Below are 15,552 nucleotides of genomic sequence, written 5' to 3'. Positions count from 1 at the left end.
CGTTCATTGTGTTCTATTTTTATTTTTTTTTTTTTTTTTGTAAACGGTTGCGCAAGATCGGTTATTGATCAAAATCATTGCAGGTGCGAAACACGCGAATTGTTTATAAGATAAAAATAATATAAATACTTGGTTATATAGAGAAACACAGAGATGTAAATCATGTGGATAAACATGAAACGTGATGACTCGTGATTTTGTGATCGATGCACTGCTTGTATCGAGCGAGATTTATGATATTATTGCGATATATCTGGATATTGAAAGCTCTGTCTTGATTTTAATATATGATTAAGTGACGAAATAATTTTATCGTTTTTAATTATTTGCACAGATTAGCTGCCGCCACGCGATTAAAAAATTGCGCTATCGATTACTCAATAACTAATCAATGGAACATTTACGATAAGACGATGAAATTGATAGTGCATTTGATATAAATATACATGTGATAATTGCGCGTAAAATTCTATAGTGCAGTTTTTGCGCTCTTAATAAAACGATAAAATTAAATAGCTTTATGTTTAAGAAAAAATTCAAGATATACATTAATGGCCACATTTGTACAGATGATTTACTTATTAAATATAAAAAAAGTACATTATTTGTAGAAAAAAATATGGAAAAACTATTCATATATATATTGTATATCTCAAAAAGAAAAATTATTTTATATAATATTTTTTATATATGTATAATAAATATAGCGGCAAAGATTCAATGATTATTTGGTAATGATTGATTTTATTGTACTTATTTTATGCACATATACGGCAAGCATATATTTTATATTTAATATGATTAAACCAGTGTTGAATTTCATAGATTTTTTAAAAATCTATGTAATATCCCACTTTTATACTTACTGAAGCAGAAATTTGGATTATCCATATTTTAGATCAATCGTTTTCCTTGAATTATATTTGAGTTAATATTTTTTTTTTTGCGATACTAAAACAATATATTTTGAACGAGACAAAACCAACTTCTTTCTTAAAAATTATTTGTAAAATATGTAATATATACAAAAATTTGGATTTAAATTATAAAAGAGTACACATGTTCACGCATATGTGTTTAAACATCCAATAAAGCTGTTAGACGACTAATTGCGAAATCTCGATATTTCTCGAGTGCGTTACACAGGATCGATGCGATAACGCGTGATTCTTTTGAAGCTAATCCGCTTGATGAGTGGTAAAACCCACGTAAAGTAAACGCGATCTGTGTTTGATTGATCGGCGAGATATATTTTTTCAAAATCACGTCCTAGTATTTCGATTCTTTGGTGCCGTGTGCATTCAGTGTTTAAATACAATGAACGAAACAGTAGCGACGATCACAAATGCTCCTGTCTCGTTAAGGGTAAGCCTATCTTCTGGAGAAAGAAGTACGAATTGAATTAAATCACAAAAATTAAATAACTGACTAATGATAATAATTATAAACGATTAAGTTTTCTTGCAAAAACCGCGTGTTGCATTATAATCGAAGAAAGTATTCGCGATAATTATGATTATTATGAACTGACAATCAATGAAACTTAATTTTGTACATTAAAATAAAGGGAACCATGTGTGTTTCTACAGAGTCATTATGTGGAAGGTAATAGTGTTGTGCACGATTCTGGGTCTGGCGATCGCCCAAAAAGCCAGATTCAATAATTACAAAGTCTTCAGGATTATCCCAACTACAGAGGCGCAGGTCGAAATTCTACGCGAGTTGGAAAAAATCCCTGATGGAGTAAGTAAATCGGTTTTTTGTTACAGATATATGTACAAATTAAATAATATATGCATACAGAATCGCTTTTTTGAAAAAAATTACTATTACAAGCAATGGATTTTATCAATTAACATTGATACAAAATTAGTTTCATGAAATTTACAAAATTAATTTTGCAAATTTTTTTATAAAATTATTTATAAAAAAATCATTAAAAATCAAAAATAATTAATAACTAATCAAATAATATATTTAATAGTATCAAAAATAAATTTTAGCACTAAGTATGCAATATTGAATGTTGTTTACAGTTTTCTTTCTGGGAGGCACCGAGCTTTGTGGGCAGAAGTGCGGATCTTATGGTAGCACCACACAAATTGCCCCAATTTTACGAAATAATGATTCAGATTGGAATACCTTATCAGGTTCATATCGAAGATGTTCAGGCGCTTATAGACGAAACGACTCCTATGATTCGGTCAAAGTCGTTCGATTTCACTAGTTATCATACTCTTGACGAAATTTACGGAAATCTAGACGACTTGGCTAGGCAGTATCCGGACAAAATAGAGACTATTATAGGCGGCAAGACATATGAGGGACGTCAAATCAAAGGTGTCAAGCTTTCCTTTAAGGCGAATAATCACGGAATCTTCATCGAGGGTGGTATTCATGCCAGGGAATGGATCAGTCCGGCAACTGTCATGTACATTTTGAATCAATTTTTGACCAGCAATAATACAGATGTCAGAGCTCTGGCTGAGCGTTACGATTGGTACATCTTTCCCTCGTTCAATCCTGACGGATACGTATATACACATACCACGGTAAGCCATTTTTCATGATATTGGCTGAAATTTTTTTTTTTTTTTTTTTTAAATTGAAATCATCTATGAAATTCTATTAATTATTTGTAGAACCGAATGTGGAGGAAAACGCGTAAGCCGTATGGTCTTCTTTGTACTGGCAGCGATCCCAATAGAAATTGGGATTTCAAATGGATGAGTAAGTATATTAGTATTTTTTTGAACACAATCGTGAAAAATCAAATAAATAAAATGTTATATCTCTTAAGAATTTAAAGATTGTTAAATATAATAATTCTGAAGAGAGGATCTTTAAAAATCTGAAAAGCTCATGATATTATAAAATTAATTTTGCGTTTGTTAATAACATTAAAATTTAACATTTTATAGCTGGAGGTTCTAGCAACAATCCATGCTCTGAAATCTATGCCGGAAGTGCGCCGTTCTCCGATATAGAAACGAAGACTATGTCTGAATACATTAAGTCCATACAAGATAAATTCGACGCGTACATCTCGTTCCACAGCTACTCGCAGCTATTAATGTTCCCTTACGGCCACACAAAAGATCATCTTGAGAATTACGAAGAGCAAGTAAGTAAACTTTAATATCGCAAAATAAAATGATTCAGAAAAAATTTTGGATAAATATAAAAATAACATTTCTTATAAATTAATAAAATAATAGTAATTCTTTTTTCTTGTTGTATTACCATTTTATTATACTATATCTTTATTAGTATTTAGTACGATAATAAATTACGTACAAACCAACTAAATTATGGACCAAAAGGATCAACTTTATATTGAAAGCGAAATATTTATTTTTTCTAAGGGGACTGATGGGACTGATCGAGAAAGTGATTTTAATAGCATATTGATCGAATTTATTTAAAATATAAATTCTTATATATACCATGCTTTCTTTTATTATATCTGTCTCAAAATAAACACGCTGTAAAATGTAATCGTATCTTATCTCTAAGATGATCACTGGCTTAATAACATAAATTTATGTGATTTCAGTATGCTATCAGTTCTAAAGCGATTGCAGCTCTCAAACAGAGATACGGAACAGAGTATGTAACTGGAAATATTGCCGAGACGATCTGTAAGTAAAATAATTTTAATTTATTTTAATTTATCTCTTTATTATATATAATAATGTTATTCACACATTACATTTAAACATTATTTCGTTATGTGAATCTATTGTCTGTTTTTAAATATTATAAATTCAAAAGTAAATATTCAATCTTTCTAGATATACATAGCTAAATTAAATATAAAACTCGTTTTTAGATGTGGCCACTGGAAGTACTTGCGATTACATAAAAGGCGTTTATGGCAAACGTCTCTCCTACACTTATGAATTGCGTGATCGAGGTCGTTATGGCTTCTTATTACCTGCAGATCAAATTATCCCGACTGGAGAAGAGACTTTGGATTCTTTCGTAGCCATGTTTAAAGAAGCTGAAATACGTGGATTTCCTAACAAAAATTAAGACTAACTTAATTAATTGTAAATTTGATACTTTATGTCAATAATATATATTGTATTTTTATTATAAGTATAAATAGCTGATTTTTATGATATTATTTTATAATTAATTGACGAATAAATTTTGGTATTTTGATTTTTAATGATGGTTCGAATTTTAATTTCTTACGGCTTTATCATCGCAAATAGTGAGATCATCAATATTTGAATCTGGCTATCTTTGGAAAAAAACCAACATTTTTAATAATATTTGTTATATAATATTTTTTATAATAGTTTTTAGATATGCATTTCGTAAACTTAAAAATGTAATATATTTTACTTACCATATTTGCATCAGTTATTTGTTTGTTTAAATCAATTTCTTTGATTACAAGTGACACGATTAAAATTGACGCTGCCGAGTGTATGATAAATAATTCACAAATCATTCACGATAAGCGTCTTTATGATAAGAATGCATAGATAGATAAAGATAATAATTTACTTGCACAAAAATTAAAACGTAAATATAACTGCACAAAAATAATAAAAATATAATTGTTGTTTATTAAAACAAATATAATATTATATTAATTTATATAGCTATTGAAGTTAAAATAGACTTTCAATGGTTATTCGCTACTAATACAACTAGCGTACAGAAAAAAAAGTAAACGTGTTCTTGAAAAGTAATAACGCTTTTTAAGTTATAATACGTTATAATTTAATAGTTATTTATTAATGATTCATTTATCAATTAGTGAGGAGAGGATAGATTAATTGTGCCAAAAAATACATAACAATTTTTCTTTAAATTAATGTTATTAATGTTTTTTTATTTATAATCATAATATAATTATAGATTTAATTTTCTTTTTAATGATTATTAATTGATTTTGTTGTAAGTTTATTTTCAATATATTTAAGCATTTTTCATACTTTATACATATTGTACAATGAGAAGACACTGAATAACCGAGAAATATTGGAAATAATTATTTGCAAATTTAAGAATATTTTAAAGCAAGTTAGTATAACGCGTATATATATATATATGTATATATATATATATACATATATATACACATAAACATCAGATTTTAAACGCAAATAACTTATTGTTAGTCACGTAAATATTGTTCGTATTTCGCCGGTGTCAGACGTGTTTCTTAATTGCTCTGTTTACATATTTGAATCCAATTTTGTGAAATTATGTCAATTCCCAAGAAAAAAATTTGTTGAAAATCTGTAATTTAAAAATTATCATCATTTCCATTCTATAAGATTAATGGATTAATTTTTAGTCTCTCTGATATCAATTATTCTTAGCGTAACGAAATGTTTGGATTTGCAATAGAAAGGTATAAGCATGATTATTCGTATTTAATAAAGACTTTTAATTTGCATTCTTTAGAAAATAGCATATATCTAATATTGTTTTTTATTTTGATATCATAAAAGCGAATGCTTTATTACAGGGTTTTTTTAATTAAACTATGAGAATTAAATTTTTAAAAGCATAACATTATCGATGATTAAGTTGTACATTAAAATACATAATATTATAAGCAAAAAATAAATTATTTTTCTTGATAATTGTAATTTAACAATTAATAAAAAATATGTTTGCATTAAAGTTATGAGAAAATGTTTGTACAGAATCATGTGGAGCTTGATTGTATTAAATATGATCATGAGCTTAACTATTGCTCAAAAAGCTACTTTTGAGAATTATAAAGTTTTCAGTATTATGCCAACTACACAGAGTCAGTTCCAACAACTTTACAAAATAATTAAATTTCATGACGGAGTAAGTAGATCCTTCGTATGTTTAGTCCGTATGGATTTCTTCTTTTCTTTGAAGAAAATTAGATTACACAAATTCATTTCTGAAACTTATAAGATAAAAATTTTATAATTATACAAATTAGTTTTTTATTTACGATTTATAAAAGTAAGAATAAAATTAAAGAATAAACGGCTAAAAATTTTTTCAGCAGATTAAAATTAAATCTTAATTAAGCAAAATTGAGAAATTGAATGTCTTTTGCAGTTCATCTTCTGGAATATAGCGAGACTTAAAAATAAAATAATAAATCTTATGGTAGCTCCGCATAAATTGCCGCAGTTCCACGAAATAATGGCTCAAATTGGTATATCTTATGAAATCAACATCAAAAACGTTCAAAAACTTGTCGATCAGACGATGCCTGCGAACCGATCGATGTCTTTCGATTTTAACAACTATCACACTCTCGACGAAATCTATAAGAATTTAGACGATTTGACCGAGCGGTATCCAAACAATGTACAGATCGTTATAGGTGGCAGAACGTACGAAGGACGTCAAATCAAAGGTGTCAAAGTATCATTCACAGCGAATAACCCTGGAATCTTCCTCGAAGGTGGAATTCACGCCAAGGAGTGGATCTCGCCGGCTACAGTCATGTACATCTTACATCAAGTACTGACCAGCAAAGATGCGGATGTTAGAGCCCTGGCAGAGAGTCACGATTGGTACATTTTTCCCGTATTTAATCCTGACGGATATGTATATACACACACTACAGTAAGTAATATTTTGTAATGTTATATGGTATTATGTATTACTTTTAAATTGAGATCATCCACACGAGTAAAGATTTTTTAATCGTTTCCATCGAATGTGGAGAATCGAATGTGGAGAAAGACTCGTAAGCCATCCGATACCTTCTGCGTTGGTGTAGATCTTAATAGAAACTGGGATTATAGATGGAATAGTGAGTATCCTGTGAAAAGAAGTCTATAATGATTGAAGAGAACAAAATATCATCAGTACAGATTATTTCATGAATTTTAAACAATTTTTAGAAATTTGAAACTTTTTGAACTTTTTGAAAGGAATAAGGAATTAAAAGTTAACACTATATTATATTAATGTTAACGTTAATTTTCATTTGATATTCTTAATTTTAGCAAATAATACTAAACCATGTTCCAATAGCTATGCGGGAAATGCGCCGTTCTCTGAAATAGAAACGAAAAGTATATCCAGATATATCAAGACAATTTCCGACAAGTTCTATGCGTACATCGCATTTCACAGCCATGCGCAGCTATTGTTATTTCCTTACGGGCATACAAAAGATCATCTTGACAATTACGACGAATTAGTAAGAAATTTTATTAATGCAACATAATAAAAATCTTTAAAAAAGTTTTAGATAATAATATTTCTTTAAATTACAAAATATTTTCATTTCATTATATATATTATATGCGTTATTGTTATTATCATCATTATTCTTGTCATTAAAAATTAATAGAAATTATTCTTTAATAAACCAAATATCAAAATTGATAATTTTATATTAAAAATGATATATTTATTCTTTTTATAGACTCATTGATTATATAAATTTGATTTTTATTTCGAGATTTTTATTATTTCAAATCTGTATCTATTCTTGAATTAAATGCTTCAAGTTTAATCGTTTAATCATATCATTGTCGGTACTTGCATTTATGTTATGTGTGTATATGTCGTGAGTCGTAATATACATATATGTGCGTACATATATGTATATGTATGTATAATTTCAGTATGCCATTGGCTTGAAAACAATTGCGGCTCTTAAGAAAAGATACGGAACTGAATATCACACCGGAAATATTGCAGAAACAATATGTAAGAAAAAAGAATTTTTACTCTCTTTTTTGCTATCATATGTATTAGAGATATATATTAAAGTTTTTAATTATCTCCAATAATCCATTATAATTAACTTATTTTCTGAGATTATTGCAGTATAATATTGTAGTGTAATTATAGAGTTAATTCGAAATGTCGTATTTTTAGGTTGCAATTTTAATTGCGACACAAAATATTGATTTGTAAATTTTTTTTTAGATAAGGTCACCGGAAGTAGTGTTGATTATATTAAGGCTACTTATGGCAAGCAAATCACTTATATCTATGAGTTGCGTGATCGCGATTGTTATGGGTACTTGCTGCCCCCTGATCAGATTATTCCGACTGGAGAGGAGGTTGTGGACTCCCTCGTAGTTATGTTCAAGGAAGCAAAAGCACGTGGGCATCCCTTCAGAAATGTCTAATTAGCAATTTATTAATTTTATTTCTATTTATGTTAAAATTATTAAATATGTATTAAATATATATATATATATATATAATATTATATATATATATATATATATATATATAAAATATAATATTATTACACGTTACACATGTGCGTATATATATATATATATATATATATATGCACATAAGATTTTTTATATAAAATGGTTATATTTTTATATGCAAGACTTTTGTTATATATTTTATAAACAAGTAATTAATACATAAATTATATATATATATATATATATATATATATATATATATATATAATTTATTTTTATTATTTATATATGTATATATATATATAATTTATTTTTATTATTTATATATGTATATATATATATATATATATATATAATTTACTTATATAATTTACATATGTATATATAAATTATTTATTACTTATTTATTAAGATTACTTTTTTCTTTACGTGCCTGCAATTCGATTAAAGGCAAAACTATCGTGAAACAACTAATGAATAAATAATTCATAATTTATGTTTTTTCTCTATAAGACAATTTTAAACAAATCATATTATCAATGTAAAATAAAGTTTTATTGAATAATCTTATTTTTTTTAAATCCGCCGTATACATAATATTTGCTAGATAAATTAACAAACGCAATCATATGCCATAACATTTAACAAACATATACTACATTTTTTTATCTACATCAACGTCTCTAACATTAAAAAGATATCTACATTAATACGTTATTTTAAAGTTAATTAATCACACTCTATAGGTATATTCCATTCATAACATCTATAATTCGGAAGAAATTTCTGACTATAAATTATATATATCTATAAATTTTGTATTGTATGTAAAATATAATATATATAATTATATGTAATTTTAATTATAATTATAAAAAATATAATTATAATTAATATTTTTTTTATTTCACGGTTAGTTTTTTAGCCATCGCTTTCAAATCTTTTCTCGCAATTTTTCCTGAACCTGTATATGGGAAAGTGTCCAAAAATATCACGCCAGCACGAAGCTTGTATTGATCCATCATGTTATTCGCCACAAAATCTATTAATTCTTGCTTCGTCACCTACACAGATGCAATTTGATTATTGTAGTATAATATATTTTTTATTTGATGAAATATCTTAGATTTCGTATTAAAAAATTATCATAAAAATAATTGTATTGTCTCGACACATATTGACTAATGCTTAAAATAATGTGCATATTAATTCGCAATTTATCAGAAAAAAGGAAACGAAAGTATTTAACTTTTATAATTAAAAAATCGAAAAAGATCTTGACAATGGGGATTTCTATATCAAATTAAAAATTTCATTATAAATTTTTTTAAGAAAAAGTGTTAGGACATCTAAAAATTTTTTTCAATTTATGATTCATATACTTCCGTTTTGTAAACTCTCGCTCTTGATCTCCTCATATTCGCAACAAAATTATACCTTGACGTCGGGTTTTTTAGTGACATAAGCAATAGGATGCTCATCATCTGTTTCATGAGGTACTGCTACTACTGCAACTTCCAACACTGCCGGATGTAATAATAACACATCTTCAATTTCTCCGGGTGAAATTTGGCATCCTCTATACTTCATGAGCTCTTTAATTCTATCAATAATAAACAATTCCCCGTCTTCATCGAAATAACCAATGTCACCTGAATGCAGCCATCCTGAGAGAAATTTAGTTTTTACGATATTACTACTAAATATTTTCTTAAAGATAAAAAGGAGGAAAGAAAGGGACGTTTAATAAAATTCAATATATTTGTAGATTATTTAAATTAGTTATTATATAAATAACATTTGTTTAATTTAATTTAATTTTTTTTATTATTAATGTGTTATAAAAATAAAACATCTTTTACCTTTCCCATTTTTTTTACCTTCTTTATCAATTGTATTTTTTGTCGCTTCAGGATTTCTGTGATAGCCGTTCATCATAGTCGTACTCTTTATCCACACTTCTCCCGACTGATTTGGACCAAGAATCTTTCCGTTTTCTGGATCGACGATTTTTATTTGTACATTTTGGATTACTGTCCCGCAAGATCCATTTTTGTGATTCGGAAGTTGCATTGTCGCGATTCCACCAAGTTCCGTCATTCCTATAAAAGCGAAAGAATTTCTTACGATACAATTTCTCGTTTATTCTTCGTTTATTATATATTTTGATATATCACATTTATAATATTTTATTATATTAAAAAGATACTTGCCGTAACCTTGTACCATGTAGACGTGTGGTAAAATACGTTTAATATCTTCTTGCATTTTCGATTTCATTGCTGCACCGCCGAAGATTATGACTTTCAAAGATGATAATGGATATTTTTTTACGTAACCCGCTCTGAGAAACCGACTTATCATGCTTGTGCTTAGGAAAATTAATGTTACCTAAACAGTAAGATCAAAGATGATTCATGCTTTTATTTTCTAACACGCAATACAAGCGAAAATATAAAATCAGTTATATAATTTTAATAGATGTTACAAAAGCATGCAAAAAAAAGGTAATATCTTCAATATCTTCCTGTATTATTACCGTAAGATCTTAACATGTAATCATTTGTGATGATACACACTTCTTGTTTGTAATAAAAAAATATAAATAGTCGAATACGAACGAACGGATTTCAATAAGAAATTAATGCCATTTTCGTAAAAGCAAATTTACATTTAATATTTACTGAACATTAATTTTTCAAAAGAAGTTAATACGACTTTATCACAGAATTCGTCAATAAAAACAATATTATTATTATTATTATCATAAAAATGTCTCTAGCAAAAAAAATATAGGCGTGCTGATATATTTCAGTTATCTTTTTTTTTTTTAAATTAGTCTGTTAAATAAAAATAAAAATTTAGAATTATTTATATCATTATGATTTCAATGAATATACATATAAAGAAAAGTCTTTTATATATAAGATAAAATGATAAAAGAAAGTAAATAAGATAAAAGTAAAATAATAATATATAAAAGAAAATATTTTCTTGTCAAATACTATCGCAATCTCCTCCGCCAGCTCTTCTCTCACCTTATATTTTTCAATAAGTAAACACGTCATCTCTTCGTCGAATTCTGGATAAATGATCACTTTAGCGCCCTGCACGATTGATTTGAAGTTCATCATCACTCCGCTGATCCAGTAAAGTGATGAAAACCAGATCGATATTGCGTTGGTCAGATCCAGATTTTTGATTTCGCTAATGAGTAACAGACAGTAATGGGACATTTCAACACCTTTCGGCATTCCGGTGGTACCTGAGGAGTGCAAAATGCACACCGTTTTTTTGAGATCGTCGAGCTCGATATATCGAAAATTCGCTACTTCGGTATCGCTGCAAGTGTTCAAAATATCGGAAAAGGAGATTGCGTCGGGATGATGGCCGAAGACCACAATTGTGGGGTTGCAGTTATTCTCCTTTATCGCATTCAAGATAACGTTTGTAGGTTTCTCGCTGCAGAAAATTATCTTTGGTCTAGTTAACTGCAAGACGTGCAACGCGGTATCTAATGACAAACAAAATATAATTAATAAAACAAAATTACATTAAAAATTCTATTACATTTTTAACATTATTATACATATAATATTATGTAATAAATATTATTATATAATATATTATATGATTAAACAATAAAAAAAATAAAATCTTTAATTAATTCAAGATAGATGAAATTGCATTTGCTCAGTCGTCGAAATTATATTTATTTTTGATTCTAGCTCTTATAATCAAATGCAATATAATATCTGTATTATAACGATAACTTCCTGCGGAAAAACTCACGCAAATCCATATTTTCATTCCACGGATTAAAAATTGCATTAACGTAAACTGCTGCCAAGCAAGGTACAATAGAATTAAGATGATTATGTGTACACACACTGACAACATCGTCGGACTTGATTCCTTGCTTTTGAAGCCATAATGCGCATCTTACAACTTTGTCTTGTAGCTCCGCATATGTAACCGCTTCTTCCGTGCGTGCGTCTAACTACGATATATTGTTGCTATTATACAGTTATATGCTATTATATAGCTCTCTATTATAGTTATTATATGCAGTTTTAAAATCAAGAGATATTGCGTTTTATTGCATTATTAAGCCACAGTTAATAAGAGATAGAGTATCTTAAATTTCTGTAATATATTTAATTTTATGTTGTAATTATTATGCTAAATATACGCAATGATATTAAAAACAAACAATTTAATTGCAAATTAATATTTATTTTTAAATATTGTTATATCTATTTATATAATAAATATTGTATAATTAAATATATAGATATATATATTCCATACTTTTTACTAATATACTAAGAACAAAGTTAAATAAAAGAGATAAAAATTTTAATTTGCAATTAGTTTACCATATACCCAATTTATTTTAGTTTCCTTGAGTCTAATTCTGTCTCTATGGAAATGATTTTATCTTGTAAAATTACAGACAATAGTTCTATATTTATTACTTTCTCTATAATAGTTCTATCCATGAACGATTTGAAGACGACAATTTGATAATTTCATTATAATTATTGGAGATAAAATACATTCAACAATTTTTTCCGGTCTATGTTAATACTGGTTAATTGCTACAATAGCATAAAAACGTGTTGTTTCCCAGATATATAATGATAGCCTAACAAAAAACGCATATTATTACTCCTCTATAAAGTAGAACGAGAGATATAATATTTTAATAATTTCCCAATAATGTTTTCTACCTTTTAGTTTCGTATTTAATATGAAAATAATGATATGTACGAGGTCTGATCAAAAAGTATCAGACTTTATTTTTGCGTCAACCAGCTGCAATTCGATAACGAGACTAGCGCAGCATGCAACCTTGGATTCTACTGGAGATACATGATTTTTTGCTAGATGCTTTCAATCGCTGCTCGGCAGCCGTAATAGTTGCACATGTATTCCGTTGCACTTCGTGTTTCCAGCTAAAACGAACGAACGTGTTCAGCAAAGAATTAGTATTTTGAATCTGTAATTCAAGTAACGGTGAAAATTGCAAAACTGAGCAAATTTATTAGGTTTGGACCAATGAAATTATAAATTTTCTAGTAAACCCGCGATTTTTATAATTTTCATCCTCACTTGAATTACATCAAAATCGATACCCTGAATTAAATTTGGCATTAAATTTTATATCTTTTCAATTGTCTCTTATTGTAAATCATCGAATTTTTGACAAAATTTAATGGTGATTCTTCGCTAAATACATTCGATTATTTTAGCTAGAAACACGAAATGCGATGGACACTGAATATATATAGAATTATCACAGCTGCCTAGCAGTGATTGAATAATAGAGTCCTTGAACAGTAGAGTCCAAGGTTGTATGTATTATAGTATGCTGCGCTAATCGCGTTACCGGACTTAACTGGTTAACGCAAAAAAATCATGAGCAAGTAGTTTTTTATCAGATCTCGTATATAAGGTGGCCCCAAACGTTCCAGCCAGACTTTGAGACCTTATAGGAAATTTAATTTTGAACAAAAAGTTTCCTATAAACATGGGTCAAAAAATGCTTTCTTAAGAAGTTATCGCTGAAAAATCTCTAATGCAAAGGAAAAGCAAAAGGTGAAAAGAAAATGAAACTTAATAAATTTGTTGAAAAAACGATAAAAATAAAAAATAAAAATCTTTTTCTTTTATGACAATAAAATAAATTTTATTAAACTAAAATAGCACATAATAGTAGAAAATGAATAAAGACGTGAAAAAACTAACTATTCTCAAAATGTCCCCCCCTAACTCCAATATACTTTCGGCATCGAGTAATGACCGATCTAGTCGCTTTACGGATTTCTTCCTGATTCAAATTTAATCGATCTAACAATAAGTAACAAAAGCACTTTTTCTACGTTTGAAATTGGTTATATCAAAATCTATGGAACGTGTACAACAATCATTTTGATTTCATTTGAAAGATAATTTAATTTTCTACAACTTTTGTTTCGGTACCTTTTGCTAAAAACCGCACATTTTCCATGATATTTGGAAAAATGTAAAATAATCACGATTCAGAGCATTTTTCGACCCATGTTTATAGGAAATTGGTTATCCAGATTTATCCAGAATTAAATTTCCTATAAGATTTCAAAGTCTGACTGGAATGTTCGAGGCCACCCTGTATAAATTTTTCTCTGTAGAAAACATATATATGTTGTTTATCTTATAATCATATTAATAAAAGAGCGAGAAATTGCTAGTAAAGCAGATTTTACTATTCTCATTATTATTTATATCTCTCAACAAGTATTTAATAGAAAAAGAGAAAATATATATTTTTTAAAATCTTTTAAAAAGTTTTTTTTTCTTATTTACTTAATTACTATAAATCTTGAAAGTTTTCTTCTTTCCTATATTGTTACACGTAAATATTTTGACTTACATGTGCGATTTTATCTCCATGGCTTTTAATCTTGACCCATATCATCTCTCCAAGACTCTTATAATTATTTGTATAAGGCAATATTTCTCCTTTGTAAACGTTATTTTCTATAGTAAAATCCTGAAAATAATATATGAATTTGATGATTTTAAAGAACTGCAATACTTTCACAATTTTTTTTAGGATGTTTACGCTTTGTCTTTAATTTTTGTATATTTCACAGTGCATTGACACATACACAGTAACTTTTTATTTAAAAATTAATTTCATACGATTGTTTTTGCATTTACCTTCTTATCCGCCACCATTTTGCTAGATTCTTATCCTAGATATATAAGATTTATCTTATCTTATATATATATAATCTTAGCTTATATATTATAATATATTATATAATATATTATAATAATATATCTTATATATTATCTTATATATAATCTTATATCCCTGGATATAAAATTTTGAATATGCTCAAGTAAATTACTCAAAATTATATCACCGTATCACAAATAATTGCATTCAATAAATTGTTAAATTCAATATTATGTCTTAATCGATCAAATTAAAATTGATTTTTTATCAATGCACAATATACATAAAAAGATTTTTCTACAATAAAAAATAAAATTTCCAGAACGTTCGGTTATGATGTAGTTGCTAAATGAATTATATCGTACTTTATATTATCTAAAACGACGATATAAAATTGATAGAATCAATTTTTAATAATCATTAATTTCGCGATAAAATATTATGTTCATATACGACTTGAACTTTTATGTATACAATATTTTCAGTTGTATATTATACAAATAAATTGTCCAAGTATTCGATCAATGAGGAGAATTGCTTGAATATGAACAAAAATCGAAAGCGCAGTCGAAGAAGATATCTTGGAAGATGAGGAAGATGAGAAGTTTTTGCACTATCTGAAGATCACACTTTTTCCAACAAATGAGGAACAGTAATATTAATAAACAACGATCGATGTATGAT

The 15,552-nt window shown here is 27.4% G+C and overlaps 3 protein-coding genes across 4 annotated transcripts; 2 read left to right on the top strand and 1 right to left on the bottom strand.

The window, feature by feature from the left end:
• Positions 1-1,329: 1,329 nt before the first annotated feature.
• On the top strand, positions 1,330-4,141 carry LOC138945050 (zinc carboxypeptidase-like). Of its 2 annotated transcripts, none has more exons than XM_070316232.1 (7): positions 1,330-1,365; positions 1,590-1,743; positions 2,037-2,552; positions 2,643-2,730; positions 2,922-3,124; positions 3,557-3,641; positions 3,833-4,141. In XM_070316232.1, the coding sequence occupies exons 2-7, from the start codon at positions 1,597-1,599 to the stop codon at positions 4,033-4,035; spliced, it is 1,242 nt and encodes a 413-aa protein (XP_070172333.1). In that variant the 5' UTR covers positions 1,330-1,365; positions 1,590-1,596; the 3' UTR covers positions 4,036-4,141. The 2 variants fall into 2 exon arrangements, with proteins under 2 accessions (XP_070172333.1, XP_070172334.1); XM_070316233.1 differs by lacking the exon at positions 1,330-1,365 and adding an exon at positions 1,370-1,390.
• Positions 4,142-5,676: 1,535 nt separating this feature from the next.
• Positions 5,677-8,108, top strand: LOC138931639 (zinc carboxypeptidase-like). Its single transcript, XM_070292616.1, has 6 exons — positions 5,677-5,823; positions 6,067-6,582; positions 6,685-6,772; positions 6,969-7,165; positions 7,596-7,680; positions 7,903-8,108. The coding sequence occupies exons 1-6, from the start codon at positions 5,677-5,679 to the stop codon at positions 8,106-8,108; spliced, it is 1,239 nt and encodes a 412-aa protein (XP_070148717.1).
• Positions 8,109-8,749: 641 nt separating this feature from the next.
• On the bottom strand, positions 8,750-15,540 carry LOC138931610 (uncharacterized). Its single transcript, XM_070292559.1, has 8 exons — positions 14,847-15,540; positions 14,557-14,676; positions 11,934-12,141; positions 11,180-11,655; positions 10,355-10,532; positions 10,022-10,243; positions 9,579-9,808; positions 8,750-9,205 (listed from the first exon to the last, which is right to left on the bottom strand). The coding sequence occupies exons 1-8, from the start codon at positions 14,862-14,864 to the stop codon at positions 9,044-9,046; spliced, it is 1,614 nt and encodes a 537-aa protein (XP_070148660.1). The 5' UTR covers positions 14,865-15,540; the 3' UTR covers positions 8,750-9,043.
• Between the last annotated feature and the right edge of the window lie 12 nt (positions 15,541-15,552).

Source organism: Polyergus mexicanus, unplaced genomic scaffold (assembly GCF_030449975.1).
Source record: "Polyergus mexicanus isolate NDT 795.1 unplaced genomic scaffold, iyPolMexi1.0 SCAF_3, whole genome shotgun sequence".
NCBI lineage: Eukaryota > Metazoa > Arthropoda > Insecta > Hymenoptera > Formicidae > Polyergus > Polyergus mexicanus.
Note: the sequence above shows the minus strand (reverse complement) of the source record. Positions and strands in the feature narration are given on the sequence as shown.

What these genes read in the sequence shown, in the direction of transcription:
- LOC138945050 (XM_070316232.1), top strand. Translation starts at nt 1,597, where the DNA reads ATGTGGAAGGTAATAGTGTTGTGCACGATTCTGGGTCTGGCGATCGCC. An exon ending in TTGGGATTTCAAATGGATGA is followed by an intron (nt 2,731 to 2,921) that starts GTAAGTATATTA and finishes AACATTTTATAG; the next exon opens with CTGGAGGTTCTAGCAACAAT. An exon ending in AAATATTGCCGAGACGATCT is followed by an intron (nt 3,642 to 3,832) that starts GTAAGTAAAATA and finishes ACTCGTTTTTAG; the next exon opens with ATGTGGCCACTGGAAGTACT.
- LOC138931639 (XM_070292616.1), top strand. Translation starts at nt 5,677, where the DNA reads ATGTGGAGCTTGATTGTATTAAATATGATCATGAGCTTAACTATTGCT. An exon ending in ATGTATATACACACACTACA is followed by an intron (nt 6,583 to 6,684) that starts GTAAGTAATATT and finishes TCGAATGTGGAG; the next exon opens with AATCGAATGTGGAGAAAGAC. An exon ending in AAATATTGCAGAAACAATAT is followed by an intron (nt 7,681 to 7,902) that starts GTAAGAAAAAAG and finishes ATTTTTTTTTAG; the next exon opens with ATAAGGTCACCGGAAGTAGT.
- LOC138931610 (XM_070292559.1), bottom strand. An exon ending in TACTTATTGAAAAATATAAG is followed by an intron (nt 10,533 to 11,179) that starts GTGAGAGAAGAG and finishes CTTACTGTTTAG; the next exon opens with GTAACATTAATTTTCCTAAG. An exon ending in CTAAAAAACCCGACGTCAAG is followed by an intron (nt 9,206 to 9,578) that starts GTATAATTTTGT and finishes GCATCTGTGTAG; the next exon opens with GTGACGAAGCAAGAATTAAT.